Below are 27,390 nucleotides of genomic sequence, written 5' to 3'. Positions count from 1 at the left end.
ATGGGTTTGAATAAAGGCTGACTGCCAGCATCTGTTTAACTGGTTAGATTCTGTACTGTAGGCTACAGTCAGCCACGCAAAGATGATACTACTTATTGTAATTCATTTTTTTCTATAGAAAAATATAAAACGAAACTTGTCTCAGTTTAGAACAAAAAGAGTTTTAAATACCACAAGGAGTAATTTGAAGCTTAAACAGGAGGACAACCACCAACATCACCGGATTAAAGCACTGATACAACTGTGAGGAGTGTGACTGATTTACTCAAGAATTTTACTGTAATTCTATCTCATACCACTTTTAGCTTTTATGTCACTGTATTTTGGATGAAAATACTGTACTTATTCCAGATTATTTGAAAGCTTTAGCTGCCTGTTATTTACAGATAATGGCATCATTATCAGTCAGGCTATTCAGCAATATATAAGTACTGTTAAATCACCGAGTTCTTTAGATTCCTCAGAGGCATCCGATGGAAGACAAAACACTGCCGCGGATCTCAAAATGGTGGTGTGCCCCTACCAGTTTTATTGCAGGGCGTTCCACTCTAGTCTAAACAAAGGTGTTTCACAGGCATTCAGTAGTTGTATTGCACAGCATACTCATAGGTTATTGTGTATTGGATGCAAAAACATCTTTTCTCAGCCCTGGCGAGGCTGTGTCCTTGCCAAAACCAGAAAACAGTTCCCTGTTATGTCAATTTTGCAGCCAAGCGTAGGCGAGTCTCTCCTGCACACTAACGTGTGAGAGAGTCTCCTATATTCTATCACCAAAGGACACATAGTCTAATGCCTTTATTTTTCAGGGCTGTGTCCACTTAATACTATACTGTATAACTTTATAACACTTATTAGTAAAAAGCATAGCATTATTGAGGCACTGCAAATTATTCCAAACAGTCCCAACAATCCCAACAATACGCAAAACATGAAAAGGATAAATTATATAATACTTATTTAATACTGTATATAATAAAAAATGGTGTTCTATACGAGTGCTATATGAGTATAGTAAATGTATTTTGATTACAAAAGATGCATTAATAAGTCTAAATGTTTTTTTATACTTTGGAAAGTAATTATCTAATACAAAATTATAAAAGTCTTGTTCAGCCCCATTTGTCACATAATAAATCTGTAATAGAACAGGGCTTGTTTCTAATGTCTCTGTAAAGCACTTTGAATCACCTTGTTGTTGAATTGTGCTATACAAATAAACTTGCCTTGCCTTGCCTTGCCTTGCCTTGAAAAATCACACCCCATTCTTACTTACATTCTTTCTTTGCCATTTTTCTGGAAAAGATATGGGTTAAAAATTAAAAAAGGAAACTAAATAACGGTAATTTGTACTTTAAAAACAAGACAATCCTTGAAAACCTGGGTCACCTTTGCAAAACCAGCATGCAGTTATATGCATAATGGGTTGCATACAGTTGTACACTCAGAAATGTAGCCACATGTATGATAGTGCAAAAATATCTGTCTTAGATGACATAGTGTAAAAAACAGGATTGAATTTGCATTTCCTTTCCAGTTTTTGAATTAGATCATGATTTTAAAACTACTGTAGGTACACAAGCTGAAGTCTGACAAATCTGCCCATATGCTCCAAAATCAGCATCTTCAGTTATCCTGCCAAGATGCCAAAATGTGGTTGTATATATGTGGTTGTACATTAAACTTTTTGTTTTGGTGTTAAATAGAACCCTTCTTAGACTTGAAGTATTTGAATCCTTCAGGCCTCCCACTGTATATATTTATTTTGACATCCATGGTATCTTGTAATATTAGAAATGTGATACTAGTTTCAATGTAAACACTCTGGACATGAGACAAGTCGGGACAACTGGAAATTCAAATTGCTTTCATGAAGTACATTGTCATTGGACTCTTAGAGGTGATTACAGGAGACCTTTACAGTAAATCTGTTCATGGTGTTGTTAACACATTTTGCGGTAATTGTAGGAGCAAAGAGTGATTGAAATACAGTGCCTTAAAAAGTTTTCATACTCCTTGAACTTTTACAAATGTTTTCAACTTATAACCAAAAACTTGGTTTTTGTTTTTTTTTTATTGAGATTTTGTGTGAAAGACCAACACAAAGTAGCACATAAATGTGAAGTGGTATGACATTGTCTTGCTGGAGGGTGAATCTTCCTCCCAGCCTCCGGCAGGTTTTCTTCCAGGATTGCCCAGTATTTAGCCCCATCCATCTTCCCATCAACTCTGACCAGCTTCCCTGTTGAATTTCTCCTCCAGACTAACCATGAGCCTCTCTGACCAGTGCCGTCCTTGCTCGGTCTGTCAGTTTAGGTGGACGGCCATGTCTTGGTAGGTTTGCAGTTGTAGCGTACTTTTTCCATTTTTGGATGATGGATTGAACAGTACTCCTTCAGATATTCAAAGCTTGATTCCACTGGATTTTATTAAAGGGGTATCAGAGTTCAGGAGGATGAATATAAATACATGCCACACTTTTCAGATTTCTATTAACATAAAATTTTGAAAACTATGTATAATTTTCATACCAGTTCACAATTATGTGCTACTTTGTGTTGGTTTGTCACAGAAAATCTCAATAACAACATTGAAGTTTTTGGTTGTAAGGTGACAAAATGTTAAAGTTGAAGGGGTATAAATACTTTTTCAAGGCACTGTATGCCAAATTTGTCTGTTAAGAAGTTAATCTTACATGTAAACCACTGTATAAGGAGCACTTCTTCACTTCATTAGGGTTCGAGTGGAGGTTTACCAGATTTCATCTGTTTACGCATGTTGAGCATGTACTGCGGAAGGAAGACAGTCTAATATCACTTTTATATTTTCCAACCACAGAAGACGCTGCCATCAAAGACTACATCCTCAGTGTCTGATGAAGACTAGCTGGCACACAGTATTTGTCATGTTGGTGTGAATTAAGAAATGAGAGGAGCAGCTATGAGTTTAAGTGCAGCAGCCAGTGGATTTGTTCTCTTCCTTCTCTCACTAACAGGTATTGTGTACCCTTATATTTGATTTATATCTGCAGTTACACCCCGACACCAGAGCTCTTTCTGGCTGTCACACATCCACCATCTGCAGGAATTACATATACATGTTTGCATTTGTTTTCTACTTACATTTTTAATGTTTTTAAATAGGTATTTAGCAAATAAATACAGATGTTGTGCAGTGTTGGGTGTAATGCCTTACTAAGTAACGCGATACTGTAATTAAATTACTTTTCCACTGAAAAAGTAGAGTAACTAATTACTGTTCATTTTTAGGTATTTTAATTACTTACAATGTACTTGCGTTACATTGTAAAATAATTAAACTCGCTGAATATCATTATTTAATTTCAATAATTTATCTTCTAAACGTAAAAGTAAACTCTGCCGCTTTAACATCGCTGTAGTGCAGGTGCACGTCATTTCGCGGCTGAAGCGAGTGGCTGTTCTTTGAAATATTCCCATCTCTTCACTTTTCTGAAACAAGCAGACAAGAATATTACAGTGATATGTAAGCTATGTCCTGGGGAGAAAAAACTATCGGCTGCTGTTAATAGCACATCTACTGAAGCGCCTGACACGAAGACGAACACTTCTGAGCGATCCTTGTTCATCATCCATGGATAACACCGCGGCAACTCCTGCTAAGCAGGAAAACGTGATTTTACTTCAGCAGCACAGAAAGTGTCTGAAGGTGAGCTTAAAAAAATGATTGCAGGCTACATTGTGGAAGAGATGCTACCGCTGCGTACTGTAGAGTCTCCGTCTTTAAAAAAAAGTATTTATTATTTAAAGAGTTTAATTTCTATTGTTTGCCCACTCAAGGTTTATAGCGATTTTAAGAAGTATTTAGTTAAATTACTTATTTAATGATTAAGTTACTTTTCTGACACAGTAATTAGATAAGTATTTTAAATGCAATATTGACTAACTAATTAGTAATTAGTAATTAATTACTTTTTAAAAGTAACTTACCCAACACTGATGCTGTGTGATGTGTACAAACACCGCAGATATTATATATACATGCGTTTAGAAAAACACAGAGTGGTTTCCACTTTTCACGTTCTCAGTAACTTCACCATGACACTTAACATTATAAAGCTACAGTATGTCTGTATGGCAGCACGGTGGCACGGTGGTTAGCACTGTTGCCTCACAGCAAGAAGGTCCTGAGTTCAATTCCAACTACAGGCCGGGGTCTTTCTGTGTGGAGTTTGCATGTTCTCCCCGTGTTTGCGTGGGTTCCCTCCGGGTACTCCGGCTTCCTCCCACCGTCCAAAGACATGCACTTAGTGGGGATAGGTTAATTGGATAATCCAAATTGTCACTAGGTGTGAATGTGCGAATGGAAGTGAGTGCGAATGGTTGTCTGTCCCTGTATGTTGGCCCTGCGACAGACTGGCGACCTGTCCCGGGTGTACCCCGCCTCTCGCCCTATGACAGCTGGGATAGGCTCCAGCGCCCCCCGCGACCCTGAAAAAGGATAAGCGGAAGCGAATGGAGATGGAGATGTCTGTATTATACAGGATAAGTAGAAGTAACAGCTGATGCATTAACTGTTATAATTTACTTTCTATAATATGTATTTAAGTATAGTAATAATTTTTTAAAAATACTGTACTTACTTTCTTTCTACTATATATATCGTTGAATTACAGAGAGAAAAATTCTGACACTAATACAAATTGTGTCATAAAAAAAACAATTTTCTGTTATACTTTGTTGTCAAGTAGTATAAATAGATCATTTAGATAATTTAAAATGTGTAAAACTCAACTGTATCTATTTATATTCTAAGATATTCGTTTCACACATTTGGCTGAGAAAAACAGTTGTTAAATATTTTTTATAATAGAAATGAAGCACATACTTCATTTTTTCCATTTTGTGAATTTCTCCCTATATGCAGTGGGTAACATAAGTATTGAACACGACACCAATAACTAAATATATTTCCAAAGGTGCTATTGACATGAAATTCTCACCAGGTGTTGGTAACAACCGATCCAATCCAAACATGCAAAGAAATCAAACCGTAGGTGTTCATAAATTATGTGTAATAATGAGAAATGACTCAGGGAAAAAGTATTAAACATGCTTACTGACATATTTAATTCCTCAAACACAATTCTCACGATTTTAGTTTGAATAACACAATATCGGTTTATTAAATCCTGAATTGACTTTTAAATATAAATGTATTTTGCCTGAAATGCCAGAATCTCGGGTTAAAGCTCACAAGACTATTTCAACAACCAGGGCTGTGCAGAGAGGTTTAAAGGGGCGGGTGCTCAAAGTTAAAAAGGGGCACATTGAACCAGGCCGAATAACAACAACACACATTCATCAAGAATCTAATATGGGCAACAAGGCAAAGCAAACGTAGCCGATGCTTTACCTGATGGGTACAATGTTGCTGTTGAGGGGTTGCTGTGGATAGTGCTGGAGGGCAGGGCTGTGTTGATCTGAGACTGTAGACATTAAAAAGTCCATAGGAGAGATGGCTGATTAAATGTCATGAGATAATAACAAAATGCAAAGATTGGTGACAGCGCTTGGAACCATAAGGCAACAAAAAACTGTGAAAAATAATTTAGGCTCTGCCTGTGATTCACTCTTTGCTTCTCTTCTTCCTTCCATCCCATCATTTCATATATCACTCTCCACTTGCTGTCTATCTGAGAACAAGGCACAACTTGCTATTGCAATAAACTATAATCTAATTATCCACACTTAACAACTCCAGCACTTAATCTAAAATAAAATGATGACAGAAAAATGTTATAGCACTGCCTTTAGTAGCCTCACACAGTTCCTACTGTTTCCTCCTCATGTCCTTACCAGGGGCCTGTTCTTCGTACCTCGCTAAGTAAGTTAGCTGGATTAGATTGTTGACGATTTTGCGTGATCCTGGATCGTTCGGTTCCCCGAAGCTCATCCGGGACTTGCTGTCATAGCAACAGAGCCGTAAGCGTAAACCTGCTCGGGAGCAGGTTTACTTTATGTAAACAGGATTAGATCGCGGCCACGCAGGTATGTCCGCTTCATTTATACGAAAGCAACAGCGATATTCCACCACTGTTTCACCATAAATAAATAACATCAATGTAACTAAAGATAATGCAGCACTTGATCCTTTTATTGATGTCACACAGATACATACAGGTCATTTCCTAAAAAAGGGAAATGTACTATTAACATTCTATTACATGTATGTGATTATTACAGATGTAATTCATATTTCAGAGTAGTAATAGTAAATTACTTCGTGTAATCAAGATGGGAGACCACGGCTATAAAAGCGAAGGTGGATTTGGGAAGCCTGTCGCAGCCATGTCCTGTCCGTATACGCGACCAACCCATTGCGGAAGGTGCAAGATTGATAAGGAGAGTCCTCAGAATTCAGCGTATATTGCGGGATAGACAGGATCCTTTAGCTCAGCGCGACAGTGTGCTCATTGAGAGATATCGATATTCCCGTGAGGGTATTATTTACTTAACCAACTTGTTGACGAGGGGGTGCAGGACCACCACCTGTCTTTTTTTTTGCTCTGCCCTTTTCTTGGTTGCTGTTAGGAACAAACTAACAGAGTATTACAGGCCAGTATTACCTTGCCAAGAGACGAAAAGCAATCTAAGAGATAAATATTACCATTCTGTAGAATACTCCTGTATTCCACTTTTACTTGTTCCCATGTTCTTGTGGGTCCTGTTGTGGCTCTAATGTGAAAGGGGATATAATATAACATATTATAATATAATATAATGCCATATGATATTGGACAATATAGTGTCATATGATAGATCTACCCTACCGCCTACTGGTGTTGGCCAGAGGGGCCGATGGCGCGATATGGCAGCCTGGCTACAACCGTAGCTTCCTCCACCAGTGTGTGAATGTGGGAGTGAATGAATAGTGGTATCGTACAGCGCTTTGGGTGCCTTGGAAAGCGCTATATGAACCCAATCCATTATTATTATTATTATTAAATTACCTACGAGTTTGATTTGTCAGCAACTTTCTGCCAGCCCCTCTCTCCTTGCTTTTGCAGCCTTTGCAGTGTTCTCTTGCGTTTTAATTAAACTCTGAAACTCCTGAAATCCCTCACTCATGAGTTCTTGCTCTGCTGCCGGAAAATACCGTGCACGCCCCTTCGACATTTTTGCCGACCAATCAGCGGGTTGCCGATCAATGTTTCTACTATCGATGCGTAGCCCCTTTTACGACACCCAGTGATGTCACATTACTGCGTCCAGCTGTACTAATCGTCAACAGCAGGTGTGTTCGGGGAACCGGATTAGCGAGCTCACGGTTAGCGCGATGGTTTGGTCTTGGATGTGTCATTTGATCTTGGATGTAGTAAGCGACGTACGAAGAACAGGCCCCTGGAATGTCTGGACAATGTTATATCATGAGTACCGTATTTCCCGGACTACAAAGCGCACCTGAATATTAGCCGCACAAGCTAAAATCAGGGGAAAATCCAGTTTTGTACATATATTAGCTGCACCTGACTAAAAGCCGCAGGTGTTTCAATGTTGACTTATCATATGTAAGAGAATATGCACAAAGGGAATTGTCAGGAAAGAGACGGCTGTTTGGAGACACACCCCTTTTATTAATATTTTGAAAAACAAGTTATGGGTACATATTTGCATAACTTTTTAGGGTATATGTACAAGTAGCTGTAATTACAAGTATGAAACATGTACTGTGCTTCATAAATGAGTAACAAATGTAGTGTATAACAATAACCTACAGCACACCAGAAAAATAGATTCAGCCTACCTTTTAGGCTCAGGTGCAGCGACACGGCTTTAACAAGAAGAAAAGTCAGTCATTCACCATCTTTCTCTTCTTCCTGCGCACTAAAACCACCAAAGTCCTCTCCTCCAGTGTCGGAAACGAACAGGTTCATGATGGCTTCGTCATCCACTCTCCGCTTCTTTCCTTCGTTGTCACTTTCAAAACCAAACAAATCCTCGTTGTCAGTGTCAGAGTCGAACACCCTCAGAAGGGCCGTGGCGGTGTCCTCCTCTCCATCATGCAGCAGTCCAGCCCTTCGAAATCCGTTGGTGATCGTGGATGTTTTCGCACTTTTCCACGCTGTCAGAATCCACCGGTGGAGTTGAGCTTAACTTGCTTTTCGCAAGTTTATCGCCGCTCATCATCCACGCCTCCTGCTGAACGCGCAGCGCTACTTTGAAGTTTGTTTTTCGCGGTACTTCGTACGGCACTACGTTGCCTGGTGGACGGACATGTGACCAACATACCACTCTTGAACCCCGATCCTTCCGCCAGGCAAGGTAGAGTCGTACAACAGCGAAACCAACAAAACAAATCCTCTTACGATATGACAAAAATCATGGAAAATCCATAGAAAAGCCGCACCTGACTAAAAGCCGCAGGGTTCACAGCTTGTGCAAAAAGTAGCGGCTTATAGCCCGACAATTACGGTAATATTTTTTTAAAAATTCCATCTAAATAAAACACATACATGCACGCACACACAGTGACATTTTAGACCTTCTTCAGAATACTGTATATACTATGGGCATCACAGTGCTGATCCAGAATCCTTACATTATTATTTATTACTAGAGCTACAATAATAAAGCAATGAGGGGAAAAAAGTAATAAATATGAAATAATGTCATTATGATGATTCCATTTGTTTCACTATCCACTCTGTGCAGGGGCAAAGCTTATTACATTTTTAAACTGTAGAGATACAATCATTTTACTGCTGTAAAATCCAAATTTTGTCTTATTTAAAATATAAATCTAATATAATTTGCTTCTTAATGTATGTTCTTTAAAATACAGCGTGTGTTTTTAATATATTATAATTATAATAATGCATAATTATGTGGACATGCATATTAGATCGTTTTTTAGTGAAATATAATCCCTCCAGAAAGGCAGGAAAAGCCCTGTAACTTGCTTTAAAACTAAATATGTTTCTAAATACTTTAAAACTAAATATGTTCCCTAAAACGGTGACAGAGCTACAGACCCATGACAGCCTTACACAGGTAGCTAGCAGCTATGACCAGCACTACTTGTGCAGTTAATAAAAGGACAGGTAATGTTTGTCGCGCTGTTGCAAACACAGCACGCTCATTTGTTTCAGTTCGTCAGTTGCAACAAGACAGCTTACCAACGTGTACGTAATAAGCTAATACTCCTGGGTGCTATACACTACAGTGTGCGCTGTACACCTACTTACTGGTTTTGTCGCATCAGTCTGTGTCTCTGAGTTAACTTGTGTTTCTCCTACAGCTCCGGACCGGAAAAAATGCGCGTGCTCTTTGTGAGCTCGTTCCCGGCTCGTAACCAGTGCGTTCTGCCGTCAAGGGCGACCATTGGTTAAATGTGATCATGTGACTGATACAAGCCAGATCCTTTTATTTAGCAAAACTGTGATTAATAGTTAAATATTATTGTTGAGGGGCACAGACAAGACTCCGCACGCACACAAACATAAAAAAAAATATATTTTTTTTAAAAAAAGTTGCCTCAACAAAAGGGCACCTTGGGCACCCATCAGGAAAGGGGCGGGTGCTCAAGCCCCTCTAGCCCCCCCCTCTGCACGTGCCTGTCAACAACCACCAAAGAGTTAAAACACCAAACTTTTAAAAAGCAGGTAAACGGATTCCACAGAAAGATGTAAACACAGAGCGCAGATCGGTCACTCGACAGTATGTACCTGTGCATGTTTTTGGGTGCTGAAAGCCGATATCATACAGATTCTGAAGCTGCAGGTTTTGTCACACCAAAATTCACTGAACCAGCAGCAAAAGAAGATCCAAACTACGTATCACATTTGAAGAACATCGTCATGAATTCCCTCTTTCTTTGGCTGTTTTGTTCCCACCACGATAAAAATCCTACGCCATGCACAGCTCTCTCTCAGTGTACTTAAAGACCAGTTTCCCATCTCAAATATCAGCTTTCTGCATTATTCGCTTGCTTATAACACATCAGTCTACCCTTCTTTCCAGCGCTGTCGGACACTGTTTTTTGTTTTTGTTTGTTTTTTGTTTTCTTCAAAAATGACCTTTGACAGGAAAGCCTAATTTCTGCTGTTCAATACTGAAGAAATTTAAACTGTTTAAAATGATGCCAAATTGCAAAATGCATTGCTGTGTCTCTAATAAAACCTCTGTAACTTTGCTCTGCTTCACTTCAGCAGCATCAGGTAATGTTCATATGTTGGTTCATGGTTTTCTTCATTTTTAGATCCACTGTATTTAAGGTTATGTGCTATAAAGCCATAATCTGGAGAAAGCCAGGTCAGGAAAATCTCCTTCATATTTTTCACATTTTTCTGTTTTATCCTCGGTTACTTTGACTGCATCACTGCTGTGATGCTTGCACCTTCTTGTGTGGTGTTGGTTCAGCAGGCATTACACACACACAGGTAGGAACAGAGGATCACCAGAGATAACTCCTTTTTTATTATCTTTTCTTCTTGCCAAATACCACAACAACAATATACTTACTAGCGCCATCTAGCACTTCTAGTAAATGTATCTACAGAACAAATGCAATAGTATGTGGACACAATATCTTCGCCCTTTGAACAAGGATTTCTTATGTGAAACTGACTTCATTATTCTGATCTATGTCACCTAATGCGCGTTTTAACATATTTCATATCACTCAGTAACATTCACTTTCCCATGACAAAGTCTTGAGTCCAGCAAGGTGGATTCCTCATCCTGGTGGGCCTAAGCCTACTATCAGACTCAGAGTTAGATGCTAGATCAGTTTCTGGTTTATGACAGTCCATTGTTGTGTCAGAATCAGTACCTGTGTTCAGCTCTGACAGAGCCGATAATTGTGAGGAGTTCCAGGTCCCTCCATCATCCAGAAAATACACGTTTGGTCCTTTCCTTGTCATGACAGTCCTTGGTTTAGAACACTTTAACTCGCCTTTCTCTACCTTCCATGGCTTCCTAACCTGTACCTTGTCACCAGGCTGAAAGTTGAACGGTTTGGCGTGTCTGCGAGCATCATGTATTCTTTCATTTTCAGTTGCTTATTCTTAACTCTTTCGCACATGGTATGCATCTCTGTCTGGGGAACAGGCATATCCATTACCTGTAACTTTGTTCTCATTTGTCATCCATAGAGCAGTTCTGAAGGGGAAACTCCAGTTGTTGAATGAAGGGCTGCTCTGTAGTCCATCAAGTAAGTTCTCAGGAACGACTTCCAGGGTTGTCCTTGAATCTCTCAACTTCCCCATTAGCTCTTGGGTAATACACTGAGGATCTCAGATGTTGGATTCCCTTGCTTTTGAGAAAGTCAGCGAACTCAGCATAGAGAAATTGAGAGCCACTGTCACTTATCAGTGTCTTTGGATTCCCTTCACAAGAGAAAACTACAGAAAGGACATGAATGATAGTAGCTGCATCAGCTCGGGAAACAAAAAAAGCTACTTCAGGCCACTTACGGAAGTAGTCTACCAATGTGATAGCAAATCTACAGTCAGAAGGGGCTATTCCAAAAGGGCCTATGATGTCCTCAGACACCTTTTCCCAAGCAGTAGCTGGTAGAGGAATGGGTTGAAGTCATCATGGGTGACAGTTGACTTGTCATTCTGTTGCACAGTTCTTTATCATTGTCTCTATCTGACAATCCATTTTGGGCCACCAGTGCAATTCCCTCAGGCATTGTTTGGTACGTACAATGCCTTGGTGAGCTATATCAGTGAGTTTTTTCTGCAACTACTCAGGCACTAGCAATCGATGTGTACCTCTGACAATGCACTCGTTCATGACCGCAAGTTCATGGCGGACTGGGAAGTACGGCTGTAAGTCAGGTTCCAGTGACGTCTTCCTTGCACGCCAGCCTTTCTGTATCTGCACACACTATATAAGAATCAGTCCATTTACATGGAGCTTTGTGAACACTGGACAGGCTTTGTACTCTGACTGGAAGTCATCCTCAGACACAGCACTCAGATCAGTGAGGATGGCTGCAACTGACTCCACATCCTCTGCACATGCCATGTCTGTCTCGGGAAGTGGGAGCCTAGAAAGACAGTCAGCAACATGGTTCAATGACCAGTTCTATATTCCACTTCATAGTCAAACTCCAACAGGCGAGCTGACCATCTGGCTATGCGTAGACCAGCTCTGTTATTGCCCTTAATAGTCAGCAGTGCTGTAAGCGCTTAGTGATCTGTTCGTAGGATGAATTTTCTGCCCCAGAGCCAGGGGTTCCTTCTCGACAATTGAGTATTTCCTCTGTATCAGACAGGCTGCGAGATGCAAATGCAACAGTCGGTTCTGCATCATTACTATCAAGTTGAGTTTAAACAGCACCTACGCCTTAATCTGAGGCATCTGTCGAGACTATGGTTGGCTTACTGGGGTCGAACATCACCAGAGCAGGGCTGTGCACAATTAACCGCTCGACTTGATCAAACGCAGCTTGAGCTGCTTTGTTCAAGTGGAATGAACAGTCTTTACGCAGAAGAGCTCTCATAGGTTCAACAAAAGTCACGGAATTTGGCACAAATTTGCTGTACCATGCACCCAAGCCAAGAAATTAGTGCAGGGTTGCAGGATCAGTAGGGGGTTGAGCATGCAGAATAGTGATATGAGAATTGTTGATTCTGCGTAACACAGCACGCAGGTGGGCCTCATGTTCAGTTTCTGAAGCTCCATATGTGATGACATCATCAAGATAGCATTGCACCCCTTTTTGGCCACGTAGGATTTGTGTCATCATCTTTTGGAACACTGCAGGTGCCGAACTCAACCCGTAGGGGACTCTGCAGTACTGCTACAGTCCTTTATGTGTAATGAAAGCAGTGAGCCCTCTACTCTCTTCATGTAGTTTCAGCTGATGGTAGGCAGATTTAAGATCCAGGGTGGAGAACATGACAGCCCCACGCAGCTCAGACAGTATGTCCTCAATCAGAGGCGAGGGATGACTGTCAACGGCCACCGCTTTGTTAGGTTCTCACAAATCAACGCGCATGCGTATGCCACCAGTCTTCCTTCTAGTGACTACAATCAGGGAGACCCATTCAGAAGCTATTTTCTCTATGATGCCATGTTCCTCAAGGTTCTTGAGTTCTGTGTCTACTAGTAGCTTAACAGTACATGCATGTGCAGTATTTGGTACAGTAACAGTGCACATCAGTTTAGCCGGATCACCACTGACACAATTGTCAACATTTAAAACACACATTTCAGGCACAGTCACTTCATTAACAGGCGTATGGGAAGATTTACACACTCTCGAAAAATTTCAGATTTTCCCACATGTATTACATTTGCAGTCTTTTGCGGGGCAGGATTTATCATTGGCTTTGTGGTCAGCTGAACGACAACGGTAGCACGTCTGAGCTGTATCCGTTTTTTTATAGCTGCTTTGTGTTTTGGCTTGCGCATCTTCTTTTATACTTGAAAACTGGCAACAGGCTTTGTTTCACTAACAGCAATGGCCTTTGCATAAGCTATTGCAGCCTCTGTACGCCTAGCAATTTCCAAAGCTCTATCGAGCGTCAAATCCTCCTCCATTAGCAGTTTTTCACGTATATGAGCATTATTTGTCTTCTCTTCAAGTTGATCCCGCAATATTTCATTCTCCATAGCTCCAAACTTACATTGTATCACGAGCTCATGCAGTGCTGCAACGTAGTGATCTGTAGACTCACCAACAGCTTGGGCTCGTTGCATGAAGCAGTATCTCTCGGTGACAACATTGACTTTAGGATGAAAGTGTGGTGTACCACTGGAGGGCTCTACTCACACCCAGTTCTCAGGAAGTGTTGTTGCTATGTTTTGGAGGGAAAAGTGTTCAGTTGTGTGGTGATGAGTAATAAATGAGGAGTGTTAATCGAGAGCTCTCGTGCCGTCTGTGTTTACCTCCACATTGATGACCCCTGACTCGAACATGCTGCGGTCCGATGGTGGCACCGACTCCGCTCTGGATGCATCAGCAGCCGCCAGCCCTCTGCCTCCGGCTGCAGCTGCGTTTGCTGTGCCGCTCGAGCTGCCGGACTTTTGGCTTCACGATCCCCCGTCGTGGTTCGTGCACGTGGAGGCTCAGTTCGCCCTTCGTGGCATCTCGGCTGACGACACGAAATATCACCAGGTGGTGGCCTCTCTCGACCCGCTAGCCACCCGTCGTGCGTTGACTCTCCTCCGGGACCCACCCGCCCGAGGGAAGTACGCCGCCCTTAAGGAGCTGCTTCTTCAGCGCTATGCCCTCTCCGACGCAGAGCGACCCGAGAAGCTCCTCTCAGAGCGAGCCGAGAAGCCCCTCTCAGGCCTGGGTGGCGGTACGGCTCTTGAACTGATGGAGCGCATGCTGTCCTTTCTCGGTCCAGACGAAGGGGGATTCCTGTTCGCCCACATCTTCCTCCGACAGCTGCCGGCGGCCGTGAGAGCCGGCCTCGCCAACTCTCCGCTTCTGGGCACGAAGGATTATCGCTCCCTGGCTGAGGACGCGGATCGTATTCTCTTGGCTACCCGCACTTTCCACGATCACGACCTAGTTCCAGCCTCGCCGGCGGCGCCTTCCACTTCCCCGCTGACCTGCCCTAACGTGTCCGCTCCTTCGCTGACGGCAATGATCGCGGCACAGCGACACCGCGGACGCGACCTCTGTTTCTACCATCTGCATTTTGGCCCCAGAGCGCGCCGCTGCTTGCAGCCTTGTGCTTTTCCGACCCTGGGACACGGGCCTCGACAGCGTGCTGTAGCGGCCGCAACCGCTGGTGACAAAGAAAAACTGCTCTTCATAGAAGACTCGTGCTCCGGGAGACGTTTCCTGGTCGACTCTGGCTCCCAGAAGAGCCTCCTTTCCCCGTCCGGCGCCGACAGTTTAGCAGCGGGCTGCGGACCACAGCTTATTGCGGCTAATGGCTCTCCCATCGCAACGTTCGGGGAAAGGTTCGTGACTGTTTGTTTTCATGGTCGGGATTTCTAATGGACCTTTGTTGTTGCTGCTAGCTCTGTATCTATTTTGGGCGCTGATTTTCTTTGTGCCCACGGACTGCTGGTCGATGTCGCTAACAGACGCTTAATCGATGCCCAGTCTTTTTCTTCAGTACCCTGTTTCACTTGCGCCATCGGGCCCCTGAATCGGGCTAATTTGGTGACTTCGGGGAATCTTTTTCAGCGTTTGCTCTTGGAGTTCCCTTCACTGACTGTTCCTAATTTCTCGAACACGGCAACGAAGCACGGGGTTGAACATTATATTCCAACGGTCGGTCCCCCGGTGTTTGCACGTGCACGCCGCCTCGACCCCGCGAAACTCTCCGTCGCTCAGGAAGAGTTTGCCGCTATGGAGCGCCTCAGCATTCTGCAGCGCTCGAATAGTGCCTGGGCCTCTCATGGTGCCCAAGTCCGACAGTCGGTGGCGGCCGTGTGGGGATTTTCGCCGTTTGAATAATGTCACGGAGAACGACCGTTACCCCATTCCCCACATACAGGATTTTTCCGCCCACCTCGCTGGCACCTCGATTTTTTCTAAAATTGACTTGGTGCGGGGGTATCATCAGGTTCCCGTGCGCGCCGAAGACGTCCCCAAAACTGCCGTTATTACCCCTTTCAGCCTGTTTGAATCTTTGCGCATGCCATTCGGCCTGAAAGGCGCCGCCCAGACTTTTCAGCAGTTGATGGACTCTGTCTTGCACGGGCTGCCTTTCGTCTTCGTGTACCTTGACGATATATTGGTGGCCAGCTGTTCTGACAGCTGGTTTTGCGTCAGGTTTTCCAGCGCCATTTCCGAGTTCACAACTGTTCTGGACGTTTGATTAAAGCAAGGGTTCTGGACTAGGGGATGACCCTACTCCAGAACCTCCAGTGGTTCACCATGTGTGGTGAACCACTGGAGGGCTCCACTCACACCCAGTTCTCAGGAAGTGTTGTTGCTATGTTTTGGAGGGAAAAGTGTTCAGTTGTGTGGTGATGAGTAATAAACGAGGAGCGTTAATCGAGAGCTCTCGTGTCGTCTGTGTTTACCTCCACAAAAGTACATTTCCAAAGCCTTTACGGAGTGAGTGGTAAGGCACTATAGATTTGTTGTCCCTCCTCCAAGCAGTGAATGAGCAGGGCCCTCTTTCTCTCCGTAGCAAAGTCATTACCCCCGATCGCAAGCAAGTAGTTATCGAACAACTGTTTCCACGCAGCAAATTGAATTTTCGGTTCGCCTGGAAAATCCAGGAACACAGCCCGGGGTTGCAAAGAGAGCAGAGCCATAACTTCATCCCATCCTCGTCGCCACTTGTTGTGTGGTGTTTGTTCAGCAGGCATTACACACACATGCAGGTAGGAACAGAGGATCACCGGAGAGAATTCCTTTTTTATTATCTTTTCTTCTTCCCAAATACCACAACAACAACATACTCACTAGCGTCCTCTAGTAAATGCATCTACAGAACAAATGCAATAGTATGTGGATACAACACACCTCTGATGAAGTCTCACAATTGTCAGCTTTGTTTTTATACATAGACATAAAAATATGGATATATATACTGATAAATGATCAGAATTATAATATTTCTGACCGTCTGAGTCAAAACAGAATAAAATCGAACTTGTGAATCAGAATCAAATTGTTTATAGAAAAAATCGTTTATAGAAATTGAAATCGATACCCAGCCCTGATCACAGCTTCAAGAGGCCTCCTGTATGGAGAAACTAGTCACATGCATTGCTCAAGTGTAATTTGGGCCCATTTTTCCACACAAACATTCTTCAGATCCTGATGACTCTGTGGGCTCCTTCTACGAACTCTGAACTTTAGTTCTTTCAGCAGATTTTATTTTGGGTTCAGGTCAGGTGATCTTCATTTCATCCTCATCATCCTGATAGATAGCAGCAGATTTTCATCAACACTGTTTCAGTACAAGTTTCCATTCATCCTTCCTTCAATTGTATGAAGTGTGCCAGTGATGTATGCTGAAAAACAGCCCCACACCATGATGATCTCACCTCCAAACTTCACTGTTGGTATGGCGCTTTTGGGTTGATATGCAGTGCCCTTTGACCTCATAACATTGTTTGTATTATGGTATCAAAAGAGTTCAATTTTGGTCTCATCTGATCAGACTATATTCTCTGAGTATTTCACAGGCTTGTCTAAATGTTGTTCAGCAGACTTTAAATTCAACATGCCTTTTCTTCTGCAATTGAGTCTTGCGTGGTGAGCGTTCATACAGGCAATGGTGGTTGAGCAGGGAGGATCTGATCATTGCCGGTTTGTAGTAAAATGATGTTCTTTCCACTTCCACACTATGGCCCCACCAGTGCTCACTGGAGCCGTCAGTAGTTTAGAAAATTTCTGTGACCAATGCTATCACAATGATTTTAAACAATAAGGTTGTGAAAGCCCCATGAGAGCTTATTGCCTTCACACTTCATGAGATGTTTCTGGTGTGACACCTTTTTATAGGCCAGTTGAGATTAATTTGCACTTAATGGCAGGATTGTTTCCTAATTTCTGACAACTTTCAGCTGGTGGCATGATTTTCCATGCCTTTTTTGCAGCTCCAATATTTTAAGTGTTCAATACGTTTTCCCTGTTTCATTTCCCATTATTACACATAACTTGATTTATGGGCATCTATGGTTTGATTTCTTTGCATGTGTGGATTGGATGGTTTGTTACTGACATCTGGTGAGAATTTCATGTAAATAGCACCTTTAGAAATATATTATACTTAGAAATTTGGTTTTGTTTTCCATACTTATTTTACCTGCTTTAATTGCTCGACTTCAGATAGGACTGTTGTTTGTTATCATTAATCTGACTGCATTCTGATGTGTTCTGTGTTACAGTGGTACAGAGTCAGAATGATTATGCAGTGACTTACACTTCTACTCAGATCTGTGCTGTAAAAGGATCAACAGTGGACATAGGCTGCTCCTTCAAACACCCTTCAATTGTGTTAAAAAAAGTTTGGTTCACTAAAGGGAATAATTATAACCCGTATGATCTGAAAACAGACCCAGCATATGCAGGTCGACTTTCATACAGCTCTCATTGGAAGAGCTGCACTCTGACAATCAGAGACCTGAGAGAGAGCGACTCAGCTGTGTACAAGTTCAGGTTTGAAACAGACTGGGAAGATTTTACTGTTTTACCTGGAGTCACTCTGAATGTCACAGGTAACTTTTTTTTTTACACATCAGTCAGAAATTGTTATGAACATGACTGTGTGTGTTTGGATATGGATAATAGATGTCTATGTTTCTGCTTTGATTTTATTTCTTCACATAATCAGCCATTCGGGTACACGTGGACACATCATCATATTCTGACTCAGCAACACTGACTTGTCAGAGCAGTTGTCGACTACATGATCGTCCCTCCTACATCTGGTACAAAAATGGACAGAAAATTTCTACTCAGTCAGACCAGAAATGGTATCCAGACAATCTGAATCCTTCAGATAGCTACTCCTGTGCTGTAAGAGGTCATGAAGATTTCCCATCTCCTTCAGTGTGTGAGTTTAGTAACATAAAACAATCTTGTAGAGTCACTACATACAATTGAATAAAAACAGTCAAACTCACTATCACTGCTTACTTTAATCTGACCTCAAAATCATTTTATGTTTCAGGTGTCCAAGGTGATTCATGCAACAGAGTGAATTACAGTAGCAGAAGAATCTGTGCAGTCAAAGGCTCATCAGTGGACATTTCTTCTACTTACAACAGTTATGAAAGTCCAATCCAATCAAAGTCCTGGTTCCGTTCTGGTCGTGGATCTGAGGACCTCACAGAAGACTCCCAGTATGCAGGTCGTGTTGAGGTGATTGAAACAGAGAGAGGACGCTCCACTCTGAGAATCAGAGACCTGACAGAGAGTGATTCAGCCGAGTATCACTTCAAATTCAAAGCACAAAGATTTGAATGGAGGAGTAGTTTACCTGGAACAACTCTGACTGTCACAGGTACTGATCAACACACACTGATGGATATTTAATCAGCTTAATATTCTATCTGTATGTTCTACTGTGCTTTTAAACTACAGTTTAAACTTTTAAAAGCGTTTCACGTATAAACATTAAGAGAAATATTACTTTGTTAAAAATGTATTTTAGAACTTATGAATTTGACTGTCTCCTTCAGTGTGAGAGTGACTGACATCTTATTTATTGTTTCTTATCCACTGGTCAAGATGTTCAGGTCAGAGGGTTCAATGGACGACAGTTGGATTGTGTCACCAGATGTGATCCTTATGTTTCATCTTATGTCTGGTACAAAAATGGACAACAAGTGATTGGAGCCAGCTCTTCTTCTTATGACGTGCCACGTGCCACTTCAAACAGCTACCCATATCAAAGGTTATATGACTATAAAAACAGCTACTCATGTGCTTTAAAAGGATTTGAAGACTTTCACTCTCCGTTAGTTTGTAAGTTTTCTTTGAGATATTACCTGAATTAAAACTTTTAATCAATCAAAAGGTTAAAATAATTAATGTCAGGGGTTTGTCAATAAATATGTTTTTTAAAAAAATTATATTTTTTTTATTCATTCTAATTTTCTCAGGTTCATATGGTCGATGGTGCAACAGAGTGAATTATAGTAACAGAAGAATCTGTGCAGTCAAAGGATCATCGGTGGACATTTCTTGTACTTACAACAGTTATGAAAGTCCAATCCAATCAAAATCCTGGCTCCGTTCTGGTCGTGGATCTGAGGACCTCACAGAAGACTCCCAGTATGCAGGTCGTGTTGAGGTGACTGAAACAGAGCGAGGACGCTCCACTCTGAGAATCAGAGACCTGACAGAGAGTGATTCAGCCGAGTATCACTTCAAATTCAAAACACAAGACTTTGAATGGAAGAGTAGTTTACCTGGAACAACTCTGACTGTCACAGGTACTGATCAACACACACTGATGGATATTTAATCAGCTCAGTTTTTCTGTTGTGTTGATGGTTGTATTTATTGTTTTTAGTATTTAATGTCTTGTGTCTGCTGTGTTGTCATATTCAGCTCTGCAGGTGAAGGTGAGCAGAATAATATCAGTCCATGAGTCTCAGACTGAGGCAGAGCTGAAGTGTGAAAGCAGCTGCAGTCCAGCCGGTCGTCTTTCTTTCGTCTGGTTCAAAAACAATCAGTTTATGGTTGAACAAAGTTCTTATCAAGATCTGTTCAATCCTGGAGACATCATCTCCTGTGCTTTCAAAGGACATGAAGATTATCCCTCAGATCCTGTGTGTAAGTTTACTTTACTGTGATAAACATGGTGAATAATTTTTATAATTTTGGCTTTTTTGTTAACCAAAATATTAGATATTAAGTACAATTCACAATACTATTCAACCATCTAATTTCTGCAAGTGTTTTGCTGTACAGTTTAAAGGCGAGCAGAGTCAGGTTCAGGAATCAGAGGCAGGTACTCAAAGTCCAAAATAACAGTCTTTGTGCTGAAGACTTGTTTGATCCTGATAAGAGAACATGAAAGATCGTTTCCTATCATTTCCTACCTGTGGACTGGCATGTGGTGATGAAAGCAAATAAGACAACAGTACCTTGAACAATATATGTGTATGGTTTAAGAGGTATATTGTTGGGTTGGCGCTTCAGCAAACCCGCTAGTTCAGAGACTCATTACTCATGACGAAAGCAAGACAATGATGGAACCGGGTTTTACTTGCTAGCAACGGAAGGCTGGACGGAACCCAAGATCTTGGAGCTGAACGCTCCTCACCTTTTTCCTAGCCAACTTCAAATATACAGCCTTTCTTGTGTACATGACTTCCTGCCACACAATATATGCTTACAGCTGTTTAACCACATTCCCTAGTTATCTAAAGGTCATCTCCCCACACTTAACTTTAATGATTCACCATATGCAAGCATAGGCAAGCCCCTATATGGCCGGGGATGGACATCCCTCACAAGATAAGGAACCCAGAATCTCACATGGAATGTGCCTGCAGTTAAACAGCTACAGCTAATTACCTTCCCCAGATGTGTAGGGGAGGACCAGACGAATATCTAACCATGCAGTTTAAGGCACGGTTTACAAATTTAAGTACAACAATGACAACATTTAACAATTTACTCTGACAAATATCTACTTAAGGAAATCACGCCACCCAATCATGCCCACTGAGCATTGAAGTCTCTCAGTAGGAAAATAGAGTCCCCAGGAGGAGCACCCTCCAGCACCCCACCCAGGGACTCCTAGAAGGCTGGGTGCTCTGAAATGCTACTTGGCGCATAAGCACAGATGACAGTCAGGAAAAGTTCCCAGACCCAAAGGCACACAATGCACCCAACCCCAACAGTGCTTCCTGTGGGTGTGGGCCTGCAGGAGGATGGGCCCATGTCTCTTTTTTGGGCTGTGCCCAGCCAGGCCCATGGACTAAGGCACGGCCACGAGACGCTTGCCCTCGGTCCTGGCTCCAGGGTGGGGCCCATGGTAACCATGTCCTGGGCAGGGTGTACTGTTCCCTTGGTGTTCTACTCACAGGGGTCTGAATACAAAATGTATTCAAATTAATTTCTAAAGCCAACTCATGAAAATTAATAATCTAATGTTAATATTCTCTGTTTTAGACATTCCAGAGGTTCCCTCTGTGACAGTGAGTCCCTCTGGTGAGATAGTGGAGGGCAGTTTAGTGACTCTGGCCTGCACTGGTGATGCTAATCCAATGGCTAAATACACCTGGTACAAGGAACAAAAACAGATCAGCCAAGAAAAGCAAATCAACTTCAGGTCCATCCAGTCTTCTGATTCTGGAGAGTATTACTGTACCGCTGAGAAAGAGCTGGGCAAATGGCCAATGATTGAATACATCTCCATCAAAGTAAATTGTGAGTCAAGTATATATATATATATATATATATATATATATATATATATAATCTCAGATTCAGAAAAGAGGCATCATGACATTGAAACTCTAGGATTTGAAAATCTGTTGTATCATGAATGGATATTTAAAGTTTAAGAAAATTATTTTATAAAATTTCTTCACATTTGTTAGCTAGAGCACCAAATTTGAATTTCAGTTTACTGCATGTATTTGGCATAAATTTTTCCACATTTCTTACAGATCCTCCGAGGCTTCCCTCTGTGTCAGTGAGTCCCTCTGCTGAGATAGTGGAGGGCAGTTCAGTGACTCTGACCTGTAGCAGTGATGCTATCCCAGCAGCTAATTACACCTGGTACAAAGACAAAAAACTGATGAGTAGAAAACAGCAGTTAACCTTCAGCTCCATCCAGTCTTCTGACTCTGGAGAGTATTGCTGTACTGCTGAGAATGAGCTGGGCAAAAACTCATCTGAAGTCATCTCTATCAATGTGAAATGTGAGGGAAGACAGACTTTTCTTATATTGACATTAAAATGCTATGATTGTATAATCGACTCTATCAAGTGTGGATAATCAAAATTATAGAAAGATTTTGTGCCACTTGTAGACAATTTTTAGGTTGAGCACCAAAGATGAATACATATTTGCTGCATTTTTATTATTATAATTTCTTCCACAGCATCACATTGTCTTACGGTTACAGAACAGTTTATCTAGTTTATTCTGGCATTCTTGAACTACCAGTCTCAGTTAGGTAAGATAAATAAAATACCTCTTCACTGCGTTAGGGTTAGCCGTCATCATGTCCTCAAGCTTTGCAGTTGGCTCAAGTGTTTTCTGCCAAAGACGTTTTTAACAGTAATGCTCTTCATGGTCATCATCATGAACAATATATTCACCTCATACTCACTTTTTTTTGTGAGACCCTATATTATTATATCACACCCAAAAGACCACTGAGAGAGACATTCATACAGGAAGTGCAGAATTATTAGGCAAATGAGTATTTTGTCCACATCATCCTCTTCATGCATGTTGTCTTACTCCAAGCTGTATAGGCTCGAAAGCCTACTACCAATTAAGCATATTAGGTGATGTGCATCTCTGTAATGAGAAGGGGTGTGGTCTAATGACATCAACACCCTATATCAGGTGTGCATAATTATTAGGCAATGTCCTTTCCTTTGGCAAAATGGGTCAAAAGAAGGACTTGACAGGCTCAGAAAAGTCAAAAATAGTGAGATATCTTGCAGAGGGATGCAGCAGTCTCAAAATTGCAAAGCTTCTGAAGCGTGATCATCGAACAATCAAGCGTTTCATTCAAAATAGTCAACAGGGTCGCAAGAAGCGTGTGGAAAAACCAAGGCGCAAAATAACTGCCCATGAACTGAGAAAAGTCAAGCGTGCAGTTGCCAAGATGCCACTTGCCACCAGTTTGGCCATATTTCAGAGCTGCAACATCACTGGAGTGCCCAAAAGCACAAGGTGTGCAATACTCAGAGACATGGCCAAGGTAAGAAAGGCTGAAAGACGACCACCACTGAACAAGACACACAAGCTGAAACGTCAAGACTGGGCCAAGAAATATCTCAAGACCGGTTTTTCTAAGGTTTTATGGACTGATGAAATGAGAGCGAGTCTTGATGGGCCAGATGGATGGGCCCGTGGCTAGATTGGTAAAGGGCAGAGAGCTCCAGTCCGACTCAGACGCCAGCAAGGTGGAGGTGGAGTACTGGTTTGGGCTGGTATCATCAAAGATGAGCTTGTGGGGCCTTTTCGGGTTGAGGATGGAGTCAAGCTCAACTCCCAGTCCTACTGCCAGTTTCTGGAAGACACCTTCTTCAAGCAGTGGTATGGGAAGAAGTCTGCATCCTTCAAGAAAAACATGATTTTCATGCAGGACAATGCTCCATCACACGCATCCAAGTACTCCACAGCGTGGCTGCAAGAAAGGGTATAAAAGAAGAAAAACTAATGACATGGCCTCCTTGTTCACCTGATCTGAACCCCATTGAGAACCTGTGGTCCATCATCAAATGTGAGATTTACAAGGAGGGAAAACAGTACACCTCTCTGAACAGTGTCTGGGAGGCTGTGGTTGCTGCTGCACGCAATGTTGATGGTGAACAGATCAAAACACTGACAGAATCCATGGATGGCAGGCTTTTGAGTGTTCTTGCAAAGAAAGGTGGCTATATTGGTCGCTGATTTGTTTTTGTTTTGTTTTTGAATGTCAGAAATGTATATTTGTGAATGTGGAGATGTTATATTGGTTTCACTGGTAAAAATAAATAATTGTAATGGGTATATATTTGTTTTTTGTTAAGTTGCCTAATAATTATGCACAGTAATAGTCACCTGCACACACAGATATCCCCCTAAAATAGCTCAAACTAAAAACAAACTAAAAACTACTTCCAAAAACATTCAGCTTTGATATTAATGAGTTTTTTGGGTTCATTGAGAACATGGTTGTTGTTCAATAATAAAATTATTCCTCAAAAATACAACTTGCCTAATAATTCTGCACTCCCTGTACATTATTATTTTTCCACGAAACACCCAAATAATGATAATGACCAACAATGAGATCAAAAGAGCATTTCACAAGTAAGTTAAAGTGTGGCATGAAATGTTTTAACTGTTCTCCAATCTGATGTTTGAAAATCTATTTCCTCTGGCTGTCATAGCCATAGTCAGTGCTGCCAGTGTTGGATATCCAACTCTGTTTTTCTTAATTAGAAATATGATTATGTCTTTAACTGTAGTGTTTTTTGTCATTTGTCATCTGTGTCTTTTTGACATTTTGTAAATACAAACTGAAAGAGAGTAAATGAAATCCTCTAAAGTACAGTGTGACATGGGCAAACTTTCAGGTTCAATGGTAATCAGTGTGTAGCAGTTACAAAAGACACTGTCATTGTCCTAAATATGTCAGAGAGAATTTAATTGATACTTGCAGCTGTGGAGCTTTTTAGATGAAATTAAGTGGGCTCCCTTTAGTCCCATTAGCTAATGCTAACCACAAGTCTTACTGTTCTGTTTTCTCTGTATTTAGTGTTGAGTCGGTTGAGGTCGAGTTCACTAAAGGTCATGGTCTGCACATTTTAACACACAAACAGTTGTTCTCCTGGCATTAGGAACAATCAACATAATAGCACAATGGATTTGTAAAATGTCCTAATGTTGGTTTTAGTATTGTTACAGTTTAGAGTTAGAATTAGATTCAGAATGAGTCGTTAATTTGAAGAGTTTGGTCGATCAGTTTGATCTTTTGTGTCCATCTCCTAATCTCTTAGTGCAGTAACAAGTTTTCAGTTTGGTCAATTTGGTTTCAATTTGGTTTCCTAGACTCATGGGAAAAAACAGCTGCAGTTGCATCCATGGCTGTTCTATTTCTGGCTATCGTAATCTCTGGAATCATATTCATTAGGTGAGCAGTTCAGTTTTAATGTTTTAATCAATGTTTTTTATTGATTTCATATAATTAATTAAAATGTTCATTCATCCTTCTGTACAGAAGAAAAAGATGCTTCAAAACAAATTCATCCAGAGAGAGGCCAGACAACAAACCAGAGGTAAGGAAGAAGAGGTCAGGTAGCAGGTATACATATATGAACCTGAAAAAGACAATTTTAATGTATATGTCGCATACTGCTGTCATACACTGCACAGTGGGAAGTTTTAAATTTGGCTGCTATAGTACAGAAGTTTGATGACTTTGTATAGTTTACATGCTTCAAACTTCATGTCCCACCCAGGTTTATGAGATCCACACTGCACAGTGCGGCTTGTAATGATTGATTTAAAATACTGCACAGTGTGTGGGTACCTTTAGTTAAGACAGTGATTAATTGTAATCAATTTTCATGTGTTGAGAAAATGACACTTTTTTGTTTAATGCTGTTGTTGGTGGAATTGCTCTTCCTTTGCTCGGGATATAAACCTCTCCAGGAATACAGATACAATGTTTGGGAGGCTGTGGCTCAGATGGCAGGGGAGGGCGGGAGGTCCAACCATGACTTTTCATCTTTTATGGTTATCTTGCATTTCAGGAAAATTCATATTATTACATGTTTGACCCTGCACCAAGGGGACGTCCAAAGCGTGACGGCCCTTCAGCTCCAGCACAGAGTAGAGCAGCAGAGGAGCACCAGGATGATCTTTGCTATTCCAGTGTAACTTTCATAAAGAAGCCAGAAGAGCACGACTACTACAACATTCTTCCCATTAAGACCAAAAGACGAAAAGAAAAGGATGAAGAAGTAACAGATGTGGACTACACTGTGGTCAGATTAAACAGCACCCAAAGGTGAGGACACTTAGTTTCTGTGGGAATGTTTCCATAATTTCTTTGTTTTGATTTTGTAAATGCATTATTTATTTAGTTTTGGTGTAACTTTGGTCTAACTTAAGAAAAGAAAACACTTAATGTTACTGATATTGTGAGTTTTATTGACATCATGTTTACCTTTACAGATTAAGAGATCAACAGGCTGCAGAGTATTCATCAGCACTGTACAGCACAGTCAGGAAAAAGTAGAGTATGAACATGAATGTGTGTCCTCAGTGTACATATTAAATGCTTTTAGGAAGATACTGCTGCTTATGGCTGTGTTTGCATTTTGATAAAGAATGATGCAATAGATATAACAAATGTGTCCTTGGACAGTGGACTATTATAAACGTTAGAGCCAGTGCCGGTCCTAGCCTGTTTGGCGCCCTGGGCGAACACTCCCTCTGCCCCCCCCCCCCCCCCCCCCCCACACACACACAAAACATATTAAGGATTGTACATTAACATTGTATACAACTGTTGTATACAACTGTTGTACTGTTGTATACACACACGAAGAGAGAGAGAGAGTATGCATAGTATGCAAACGGCTACCAAACAGCCATCATAATTCGTCATACAATGAGAACAGGGCAAATCAACAATTGACAATGACTAATTAATATTAAAATCTGTAACATAATGTATTGTTTGGAGTTTAGTCTGTTACTGTTACTATTTTTACCATTTCTTCTTGGAGCAACTGTAACCCACATAATTTCCTTAGGGTTAATAAAGTATTCTGATTCTGATTGTTTCAGGATGACCTGCCATTATCCATTCACACATCTGCTTACCTGTATCTTTTGCTCGTTTCTCCTCTTCTTTTCTCTTTTTTCTAAACTGAGAACCTGATGGATTTGAAGTTTTCTTGTCCATCTTCCATTGGTTTTAATTTTGGACTCCAGCATGAGCACCCATCCCTCAACCCGAGGATCACCACAACATAATTTAACAGATCTACACCTTAGTTCACAGATTCACTTTGTCTAGGGTGCATTTCTGAGATTTCACACAACCCAGGATTCAAATCACGAATAAATAATGGGCTTGGATTTACAACATTATAAATGAAATGCGCTCTATTTGGAAGCAGCAGGTCTCCCTCCCCTTTCGACGGGTTGTGTGTGATTATTGATCCCTTTACCCCTAGTCCTAAAGTGTGTATTTATTTTCTTACTCTTCTTATATATATTGTTTATTTACTTGCACTGCTGTAACTGGAGCCTCCTCGTCTCGTCTCTCTATG

General features: G+C 41.4%; 1 protein-coding gene across 1 annotated transcript in view; it reads left to right on the top strand.

Annotated features, from left to right (window-relative positions):
* Positions 1-26,348, top strand: part of LOC146630009 (uncharacterized) — a 37,731-nt gene extending 11,383 nt beyond the window's left edge. The window contains exons 5-12 of the mRNA XM_085356739.1: positions 17,815-18,134; positions 18,251-18,472; positions 21,547-21,804; positions 22,047-22,301; positions 25,157-25,238; positions 25,326-25,383; positions 25,861-26,117; positions 26,285-26,348. Of these exons, the coding sequence (XP_085212865.1) occupies positions 17,815-18,134; positions 18,251-18,472; positions 21,547-21,804; positions 22,047-22,301; positions 25,157-25,238; positions 25,326-25,383; positions 25,861-26,117; positions 26,285-26,348 (1,516 nt within the window). The remainder of the gene's footprint in view (positions 1-17,814; positions 18,135-18,250; positions 18,473-21,546; positions 21,805-22,046; positions 22,302-25,156; positions 25,239-25,325; positions 25,384-25,860; positions 26,118-26,284) is intronic.
* Positions 26,349-27,390: the final 1,042 nt, after the last annotated feature.

This window comes from Diplotaxodon limnothrissa, linkage group LG6 (assembly GCF_057381915.1).
Source record: "Diplotaxodon limnothrissa isolate DT_005_m linkage group LG6, D_limnothrissa_male_GT1.1, whole genome shotgun sequence".
Classification (NCBI taxonomy): Eukaryota; Metazoa; Chordata; class Actinopteri; order Cichliformes; family Cichlidae; genus Diplotaxodon; species Diplotaxodon limnothrissa.
This window is presented reverse-complemented; position numbering and strand designations above follow the sequence as displayed.